We start from the raw sequence: 10,735 nt of genomic DNA on the forward strand, positions 1-10,735 counted from the left end.
GTTAAGATTCCAGTGGCTGAGGGGAGGGGGGGGGATCTCCACTCCTTCTCTGAAATCCACCTCTCCCAACCTAACTAAGCAGGAGGAAACACAAGCGACCTGGGTTTGGCAGGGGTGGGGGGCCTGGGGAGACTGGGTGATGTGGAGGGAACGAAGAAGATACCATTAGGTAAGGCACAGGCTGACACCTAAAACCACTCTACCTCCCCACAGGTTATGGATTAGAAGAAACGAAATGGTTACTGTGGCTTATCTTGAACATCTTTCTCTTCCTTACAAGAAAAACATGTTTTCAGGAGATTCAGAGTGAAAGCGGCAGATCGGATCCTGGAAGCCACTAGATGGGCAAGGACGACCCGGTTGCTTTTTCAAGCCCACCGCTCTTTCTATAGGGCGGACTCAGCCCGGAGGCCCCGCCCTCAAGCTCCACCCCCAACATACAGCCACTATCCCCGGCTCCACCACCTCCGCCCACCGTCCTGGGTAGGGGCAGAACCGTGGCCCATCACAAGCCAAACTGTTTCACAAACGGATGCACCGTGATATTCACCTAGAAATAGTCAGGGGAAAAAACAAATAAATAAAACTAGTAATAATTTTCATTCATTGAGCGCTTGCTCTAATACCAGCACTGCTATATCAAGAACAACTATAAATAAGAGCATGATAATTCTGTCTAAAAAACATGGCTCTGGGACGTATATCATAATGAGAAAATAGCAGTGAGAAGTTATTCAAAGGAATGTTCTCCCATGACTGATAGGAAAAGTGAAGTGGCTCATTTACTGCAGACTCTGGAGTAGAGACAGACCCGGGTTACGATTCGCCTGTGTTGTAAGTAACCTCTGCGCCCCGGTTTCCCTGAGTTAGGCTGGTTGGGAAGATAAATGAAGTAAGTGCTTTATATTCATTGGCACATGGCCCTGTACATAGGCATTACTCAATAAACGTCAGCTGCTATTATTAGAAAGCGACTGTATTATTGCTCACAATTACAAGAAAGTAGTTACAAGGCCAATCGTATCTGTAAAAGCCAGATGACACTTTTGACAACACGGTGGGTTTTAGGAGGACCCAAAACCAGGGCTATACAATACAAGCCCTTCAGCAGTACTTCTGCACTTTCGTCCAGACTCGGAATTGAACATGGCTATTTCTTCCTTAAATGGGAGTCATTACAGTAGCAAAAAATAACGTAGTCACTTCCATAGCCCCCATTAGGAGGACCAAGGTTAGAGAGAGGAATAACCATGCGAGCTCTCCTATCATGTGGACCGGGGCCTCCCCCCTCCTTTTAATGCTACTGATGACACCCCATGATATAAGACAAGGACTCTGCTAGGAAACATCGAGAAAGCCTCCAATAAGAGCAGGGATACAAACCCCCCTTTGTTTCTTAGGTTTTATACTATGCCAAGCTAGAGAATTTATCCTTTATCCTACTTTTCTTGATGAATGCTGTTCCTAAGGATTCTTGAGCCAAGAAGCTCTATAAATCGAATCAGGGCTGTGTCACATATTTCTAATAACACTGAAAGCATGCAACATTTAGGGCTGCTGGCGAACACATATTACAAGCAGAATTCTGCATTCCCGTGGTTACATTAGGAGTTCACACATACATTCTATTGTACTTAGCCTAGGAAAACACTTCTAACCCAACCAGTTGGATCACCAACTGCATCCAAAAGTCTAAGCAACCAAACTGGCTTTCAATTTAAACAAGAATGGGATGCTTTCATATTTTGCCCCAGGGCCAAGGGTTATCAACCCATCAACTCTGAACTGTATGATAACCTTTCATGCACAAATGAGTCCATTATGGTGTTAATTTTAAACAGACCTTCAAGAGAAAAGAACCTCCTTAGCAAATAGTTTCTAGGACTTGAACGTCATAAGTATCTTAAGAAAAAACATCAACTAACACCGCTGGGTAACAGAAATACAGTGCAAGCCACATATGTCATTTTATATTTTCAAGTAGCCACATTTAAAAAATACAGAAAATAGGTGAAAGTGATAGTATATTTTATTTAACCCAATACATGAAGAGTATGATTGCTTAAACTTGTGATCAACAAAAATTGTTAATGAGGTATTTTATATATTTTTGTACTGAGTCTTCAAAATCAAATGTTTAATTTACACTTACAGCACGTCTTGATTTAGACTAGCCGCCTTTCAAGTGCTCTTTCACCACATGTGCCCAGTGCGTGCTGTACCGAATGGTGTAAATATGGCCAATCTGAAACATGAATGGTGGGGGTGCCTGGGTGGCTCAGCCGGTTAAACGTCCAACTCTTGACTTGGGCTCAGGTCAGGATCTCAGGGTCGTGAGATCGAGCCCCTGATGGGCATGGAGACTGCTTAAGATTCTCTCTGTCCCTCTCCCTCTGTTCCTCCCTTCCCTCCCTCTCTAAAAAAAAAAATATATATATATATATATATAATAAATGAATAAAAAAGATTAAAAAAATAAAACATGAATGGTGTATTTGAAGAGCTATGCCTACCCTCACTGCCACCTCAGCCCTTCATCCTCCTTACTGGACCCCTTAAGAGTATCCCCACCCCTCCCTGGGACCACTAGTCACCAGGAGTTGTGAGGAAGAGGGGAAGGATGTGTTTTTAACAAATCACCCTGGAAACCCAAACCCATTTCCCCGTAGAAACAATAACAAACACAATAGTTCTCTGGCTAAGTGACATTAAGGGTTAAAAAGGCTTTCCTGGGGAGGAAGGTCTGGGAACCTAATCACCATTTGGAACACTGTATCCAGGAGGTAGTGTGTTCTGATCTTCCAACGCACACACACACAAAGGGACTGCCTGGATCTCTCATTTATGCTCTGGGCAAAAGGGAACTGGAGACCATGTTTACAAAGAGGTTTTCACTGAAGGACCTAAATCAGTGGGGTCCCATCTTCATACCTATCATACAGAGGCTCCCCCATACAGAGGGTCCTTTGATCCTGCCCTTCTCCAGGAAGCAGCCATGTTTGACCACTCTGTGAAACTAAGAGCCCTGTCTCAGAAGCAGTTCTAATTATCTCCCTGAAGCACAGGCAACCTGAGGAGGGCAGGATTTGCCCTTTCCTTCCATGAGCCCTGCCCTTCTCCCATCCCTCCCACCCCAATCCCAACTTCAAGGCCAAGAGCTCTCAGGTGGTCAGCACTAATGCAAAACTAGGCAATTTCAACCACATCTTCTGGGTCCCCTCCCACCTCTCCTTCGTCCCTCTCCCCTGCCCATGTCATCCTCCCCTAGTGGGAATCATCCCCAAACAAGCACACAGGCAAACCTGGCCCCATTTCTCTTCAACTCCATCTCCTAGCTCTTCATCCCAGGAAAAATGTACACACTGTAGCTTGGAGGTTTCAAAGCCCTTTTGTGATCCAGTCACAGCTAGTTAGAATCCTGACTGGAGAAACTGAATTCTCGCTGTATCTTGCCCACCCCCCTCCCTCACCACCAATCTGTTGGTTAAGAGTCCACTGTTCTTGACACTGCCCATACCTTCATTCACATTCTCCAGTCACCTTTTTTCCAAGGGCCATTCTCATGACCCTTGATGACTAGGACCATGACTTTGATTGACCCTTCTGGTCTCCCCCTGGGCCAGGTCTTTCAGGCCTAGATCACAGGCTCCTAGACTGCTGTGGTAGCAATCCACTGTCAGACTTCTCTTCTGGAAATGCCACTTTGATCCTATCACCACAGTCACGATAGAAGTCAGACCAACGGTTACCTGCAGGGGAGGAAGGGATCGCAGGAAGAAGCAAGAAGCATTTTCTGGGGTGATGGAAATGTTCTGTAGCTGGGCCTGAGGCGGTGGTTGCGTGAACGCAGAAAGGTCGTTAAGATTGATGTATCTCAGTATGTAAGTTATATTTCAACCAACAAAAGAAAGGGGATGCATATACATTGGTCTTGTCAAAGACACAATTCTCCCGTATTATAAATCTGAACCGTTTGTAACGGGGTACAAAGAGAGAGCACTTCAAATATGGGCCCTTCAAGAGCTCACATTAGGGAGGCCAACATGAGCACTGAGAATCACCATATGACATGCTGTCTGTTATCGCTGAGGTCTGGACAGTGTTGGGGGATCACAGTGGGAATTGTTATGGCCTTGGGAGTAGAGGTAGGACAGAGGGACAGGATGACTTTGGAGAATACAGAATGAAGAGTGGAGGCATGTCAGGCCAACCAGTGTGTCCGGGGCAGAGGGAACAGCAAGAGGCATAGTGAGTCTGGAGAACACAGCCCACTTTCTCGCTGTGGCTGTAGCCTGAGGGCCAGGAGAAGACAAGAGAGTGGAAAGGCACAACTGCGAAGGGAAGCTATACCTGGTGCCCTTGGAGGAGTCTGGATGCTACTCAGAAATGTACTGGGGAGCCACTGAAGAAGGGTTTTAGTAGGGGGATGACTTGACTTTGTTTTACTTTGAGAATGACCAATTTAGTAACCAGGATGGAGAGCAAGACCGGAAGTAGGGGTCCAGCTGCGGAATGCTGAGGGGTGGGGCAAGGGAGGAGCAGGTAAGAATGAATGGATAGAGGAGAGGTTTGAGATAAGGAACAGACCAGACTCCGCAATTGCAATTCGGTCAGTACTCCCTCGTCATCTGAGAGCTTGTGCTTAGTCTGCAGATAGCACTTAACTCCCCTGCCCAAGGATCTGGTCTTCTACCAAAAACTTTGCTTGTTTTTGTTGTGTTTTTTTTTAACACGGAACATTTTATTCACTGCTCCCCCCCCCAAAAAAACCACCAACAAAAGTACAGATAGAGTGGCATACACTTGAGTGATGAAGGGTTTTCTGTATAAGCTTCCACTAAAGTTCTAATTCCTGTATAAAGGAAAAGTGTGACCACTCAAGTACCTCACTCAGAAAATTCTTTCCAGGGGCGCCTGGGGGGCTCAGTCTGCCTTCGGCTTAGGTCATGATCTCCAGGTCCTGGGATCAAGCCCCTATAGGGCTCCCTGCTCAGTGGGGAGTCGATTTGTCCCTCTCTCTGTGCCCCCCCACCCCGCTCATGCTCGCTCTCTCTCTCTCTCCAATAAATAAATAAAATCTTTTAAGAAGAAAAGAAAATTATTTTCCAGTAAACTGTATTTAATTCATAGGATGTGATGGGGTTTTGGAATATAGGCGAGGTTCAGTGGTGGACAAAAGTCTGTAAGCATTTACTTCATACGTATGTATGTATGTGTAACTGATGAACCGTTATATTAGCTTCAGGTATACAACATGTTGATTTCATATTTGTATATACTGCAAAACGATCACCCCAATAAGTCTGGTTAACACCCATCACCATACACAGTTACAATATTATTTTCTTTTTTTCTTACGATGAGAACTTTTAAGATTTAGTCTCTTAGGGGCGCCTGGGTGGCACAGCGGTTAAGCGTCTGCCTTCGGCTCAGGGCGTGATCCCGGCGTTATGGGATCGAGCCCCACATCAGGCTCCTCTGCTATGAGCCTGCTTCTTCCTCTCCCACTCCCCCTGCTTGTGTTCCCTCTCTCGCTGGCTGTCTCTCTCTCTGTCAAATAAATAAATAAAGTCTTTTAAAAAAAAGCATTAAGTTTACTTCCTAAATCTGTAAGCAAAACGGCTGCCTTTGCTGACACATGTTGACTCGGGCATGCACATACCAGTGACCAAAACTAGCTACAGGATGTGAAAAAGCAACACTCAAGGGAAAATTTCACTTTTTCAAGTGCTCTCTGTTTTCAAATTAGACTTGGGATATTTCTTTGAAACATCTCTTCCTATTTATTAAAAAAAAAACAACTTCTGCCCACTATTTATACGTGGGTTTCAGCTATTTCTAGAAAAGTGACTCCGTTTTGTGTTAAAAAAGCATTTCCTTCAATAAAAAAGAAATCATTTTAAGAAAGTAGCTTCAAACATCAAACTATTTTGAATATCTACTATATCCGCCAGTCTCCTGGTTCACTTTCTTTTCGGAGCCCTCACTTTGCTCCGAACGAGGAGCAGCGACAAGCTTACCTCAGCTATTCACTGAATAAAAGGAAATTATGATTCATAGCAAAAGAAAACATACAAGACAGCAGAACCTCAGCCAAAACTATTAAGAACCAATATGCAAAACAAGCCCCACTTTTTAAAATCCCCGTATTCGTCTTACACGGTTACACTCGAAATTTTAAAATATTCAACAGGGTTTCATCCTAGCTGTGCACACTGAAGATACCAGTTTGTAAAAGTAGTGTTAACACTTGGGACACTGTGTATAAAACTTGTCTACAAAGCAACGCTTGAAACAGATGTAGCACGAAATGCTTGCATTCCATATGCTTTTTATACAGTCCCCAAATCCAACCTCATTCCATCCCTGCCAAGCCGACTGCAAGTAACAGGTATGACTAATTTTAAAAGAGCACATAGCCATTCCTAGGGGATGTGCAGTAAGACGTTACTAAGTCCTAGGTGAAACACTATATTCATGTACGCACCAGTATACATTCGAGAAAAATTCCAGTCACTGGAACTTTTCACAAGATTTATTGTCAGAGCCTGTAAGTGGATATACTGGGAATAGTTCCACGCCTATTAGAAAAAACCCTCCCAACCAAATGCACAACTCCTGTCTGTTACACCACCAACAGAACTGAATCTTCTAGTAGGAAAAGAAATCGCTCTGCAGTGTTCCGAGCTGTATATAACCAAGACCTGAGAAATTAGCAGTTATTCTGAGGAGAGATAAACAATAGCCCTCCAACCGTAGAGCGACTGCGAAATAACAGTCCGCAGTATTCTGCAGAAAAAGAAGGTACCAATAAAGCCCTCTGTGTACCATCACTTGGCTGAAGGGACCCAGGCTCTTCATGAAGAGGGAAGTTTTGAGGAGGAACGAAGATGCCCACTGACCATCAGAGAAGGATCTTTTTGATAATCCGTGGGACGGAAAACAGACCTTTCTGGCTCCCAGCTATTAGCTAATGAAAGACTTGACTAAATTTTAAGAAAAATTCACCAGATGTTCTAAAATTTCAGGCCTTCCCAAATGCCTAGATCCTAAAAGCCAAAGAACAAATAGTTACCACATGCTGAGGGGAGGGGAGGGGTGGGAGGGAAGGCAGGAGGGAGTGGCTGAGGAGACTCAGAAAGAGAAAATGCTACCAAAGATGGGGAGCATTAGTGATTCAGGTACACACAGCAACGTGACAGAAACATCATCAAGATCATTAAGCATCATTTTCGAGCACATGGAGTTATCATGCGAGATGAAAATGAAAAACCTGAGCGAACCTTGGGAAAGCATCAAGCCTAAATCAGAAGGCAACTAATGATGGGTAATTAAAAGCATTACACAAAGTGCCTTCCAGTGTCTGACCTACGCAAGAAAACAAGGATCAAATTCAACTTGGAAGGATGCTTCTTTTTTTTTTTTCCCCCTTAAGGGGAAAAAATGTGATCTATAACATGGCAGGATAAAATGAGCTAACAGATGAAATTTCCACTAAAAACAAGATCCAACTTTTCCCCTCTGTTCCCAGAACTATCTGGAGCCTCCAAAATACCATGGATAAGTTACGCAGCCACTAAAAATGTTAACTATGAAGACTATGTGGCAACCCGGAATAATTCATGGGACAAAATAGGTGGGGAAAGCAAAGTAATATGTATACCGTGGTTAAGATGCATGATGGTTGTTGGGGGAAGGGGGTGAGACTTTCTTTTTCCTTCCCAAAGATTCTGTAAATATTGCCATGAAATGTTTCTAGATCAAAAATGCTAAATAAGTTACCCTTTCAAGAAAAAGAAAAGCACACTGCTTTGTGGCTTATCCTTTTTACTCCTTCAAATTAGGGAGAATTTCCAATGGCCACACTGCAGATGGTGGGTTCTTATCTGCATTAGTACTCAAAGGGTGTAGACTTTCAGACTTAGGATGTACAAACATCTGCTTTTCTCTGTGGAAAAAAAATGGTCACACCCTTTTGGGAAACTGACATTTTTTAAAAGCTTAAGGCATTTTGAAAGCTGTCTACTCCCTGCAGTTTTTAATACAGATAAATCGAAAACGGAAAACAAAGCCTCCAAACCAGAACAGTTTGAAGGGGAACCCACTAATCGAACTGTTAACCCAAGCTACGAGTTACAGGATTAAAGCCTCCCTTTGGTTTTATTTCTGAAGGCGCACTCTCTCTGGCCAACTATTCGGTTTGGTAGGTTCCATTCTTTTAAACACTTTCCTCGCCTGAAAACGGATTACAACACATCCAGACTGCTGCTCCCCAGCACTATTATGATAATTCTGAGAAAAAGAAGGCGTCTAGCAAAAGACGTCAAGGATTATGGTAATAATACATTTTTGAAATTTCAACATGCAAGCAGGACTCTTATGCAGGTTGATTTAATAGTCTGCGTTCTACTTTATCGGGCCACTGCAGGCGAGGCAGTTCTTTATCACCTCACCATTCGGAACATAAATTAACTACTCCACGGAGGTTAAATCCTCCCTACTTTTCGCCTGCAGGACAGAATGCCGTGGATCAAATCATCGAATTTGGCTACTGCAGCCGCGCACAGTCAAGTCCTCCCCCTTCCTTCCTTTCTTCTCCCGGGACAAATCCCTACGTGGCTAACAGCAACCTAATTTAGGATGTAAATAGGTAGGCCAGGTCCCTAAAAAGCTCGGCCCCGTGTGAGTTCAGATCTGCAAGTCCCCGCCCCAGCCCGTCGCGGCTTCGGCGGCGGAGTCCGCAATGAAACACTAACAGTAGCGGAGGTGCCCGCGAGAGGGCTGGAGCGGACCGATCCCCCGGGGGGGGGGGGCGAAATGAGAAGTTTCTCCGGGTCTGGGGGTGGGGAGGCTCGCTCCGCGGGGAGATCTGCCATCGAGCGGGGTGGGGTAGAGACCACAGACGTGCACAGGCTCCGACTCCTCTCCGAGGGCCGGCGGCTGGCTCTGCCACGCTCTCAGCAGGAAGGGGAGGGCAGCGGGAGGAAGAGCGGGAGGCGCGGGGGGGCGGGGGGAGGAGGCAGGGCCGGAGGAGGAGCCGGCAGCCGGAGAGCCCGCGCGCCCTTCCCGCAGCACCTCTGGGCGGAGTCGCTCGGCCCGCCCGGCCCCTCGGCCGCCGCCGCTGCCGCCGCCGCCGCCGCCGCCGCCGCTGCCGCTGCCGCCGCGCCCGGTGCGCCCCGAGGGGGCGGGCCCACCCCGCGGCCTCCCTCCGGGTCTCGGGCCCTCCTTCCCCTCCCCTCCCTCCCTTCCCTCCCTTCCATCTCAGCAGCGCCCTCAGTCTCCCTCTCTGGCTCATACAAAAGCAAAATGTCCGCCATGTTCCGAGGCCGCTGCGGTCGGCGCCGCCACCGGCTCGGCGGCCCCCCACCCCGAAGCCGTTTGCCCCGCGGCCGCCCCTCCCGCGTCCCCTGGCCCCCGGCGCCGCCGCCGCTCCGCCAGCCCTCCGCGCGCCCCCGCCCAGCCCGCGCGCTCCGCCGGGCATCGCAGCACCGCCTCGGGCGGGGGCAGGGGGCGGCAGCCCTGGGCGCCTGGCTCCCACTTCCCGCCCGCCCACGCCCTCGATGGCCCCTTTACCTTGATGCAGTACGGGGGTTCATCGTAGGTGACCAGCATGTACCTGTCTCCGCGGCTGGCCGGGTCCCGGGCGCGCAGCTGCGTGACGAGGGATGACGGAGGGGGCCGCGAAGGGAAGGAGGGAGGAGGGGGCGATACGGACGTTACAGAAGCACCTAGATCCACCACCACCCCCACCCCTCGGGAGCTCTCCCCAGCTCTCCCCTCCCCTCCCTTTACCTTCAAGAATAACTCCACAGCGCCTTTGGCAATGTCCAAATAGGAGGTGCCCAAGTCAGTGCGCTGGTTCATAGAGGCGGACGTGTCTATGAGGAACAGCAGGATGGGCATCTTCCCCCGCACCCCTGGCTCCGCTCCCCACTCTCCTGACCCTTTTGCCCTCACTGCCGCGGACTACCACCCGAACCCTCAACTCTCGCAGAGCCAGGGTGCAGGGAGCAAGAGGAAAAGCGGGAGACGGGACGGGACGGATGAACTGCTCCTGGCCTCCTCTTTCTGCAGCCCCACCTCCTCTCCCTCCAAGGGAACTTGAAAGTGTGAGCGTGTGTAGCCCTCGGGGCCCTCCCCCTTCCCCTCCCCTGCCACCACTAGTGCCGCCGCCGCCGCAGGGACTACTGCCCAAGCATCCGTCCACGCTCACTCAAGCGCTCGCCCCAGACTGAGAGCTGTCTCTGTTCACCGACACACAACTTCTGTCCGCTCACCTACCATGGGCACCATGTGACCAGAACCCACGCCATTGGCTGCCAATTATGTGGTATTTGCATATTCATTAGATGACAGGGCAAGGGGAGGGACTTGGGCGAACCCTGGGAGTTGAAGTTTGAACCCAGGCAGGGGGTAAGGGGAAATGTTAAGGACCCTCCTTTAAGGGACTTGAAAGCTGTTAGGATACTTAGGGCGGTTTGAAGGGTTTTCCCTGGCTCTTCAGAGATGATGATTCGAAAGGGAGAGTGAATTGGAGCAACAGTTGCGCAGCACTACAGAAGCAGATGCTTGGACAGGCTGCACAGAAAACGCTCTGCTAACTGCAATCGATCAGTCCTGCCAGTGGCTAAGACCAAAACATTTCAGAAGCAGCAAACTTCTTTCCTGGCAAGACCTACTCGCATTCCTTTCAGTGCCTCCCCACTCTTGATCAGTATTTGTAAGGCGGTTGCTG

The 10,735-nt window shown here is 48.2% G+C and overlaps 1 protein-coding gene across 7 annotated transcripts in view; it reads right to left on the bottom strand.

Moving 5' to 3' along the window:
* The window catches only part of INTS6L (integrator complex subunit 6 like), a 52,094-nt gene extending 41,863 nt beyond the window's left edge, over positions 1 to 10,231 (bottom strand). Inside the window, exons 1-3 of one of the 7 annotated variants that reach the window (XM_087859853.1) lie at positions 10,214 to 10,231; positions 9,793 to 9,878; positions 9,574 to 9,651 (exon numbers count right to left, since the gene is read on the bottom strand). In XM_087859853.1, coding sequence (XP_087715979.1) covers positions 9,574 to 9,651; positions 9,793 to 9,864 — 150 coding nt within the window. In that variant the 5' untranslated portion in view covers positions 9,865 to 9,878; positions 10,214 to 10,231. Of the gene's footprint in view, positions 1 to 9,573; positions 9,743 to 9,792; positions 10,178 to 10,213 lie in introns of those variants that run through there. The other 6 variants (XM_045800034.2, XM_045800036.2, XM_045800037.2 and 3 more) reach the window with 6 other exon arrangements.
* Positions 10,232 to 10,735: the final 504 nt, after the last annotated feature.

This window comes from Ursus americanus, chromosome X (assembly GCF_024610735.1).
Source record: "Ursus americanus isolate L20-20 chromosome X, mUrsAme1.1.p, whole genome shotgun sequence".
In the NCBI taxonomy this organism is placed as follows: domain Eukaryota; kingdom Metazoa; phylum Chordata; class Mammalia; order Carnivora; family Ursidae; genus Ursus; species Ursus americanus.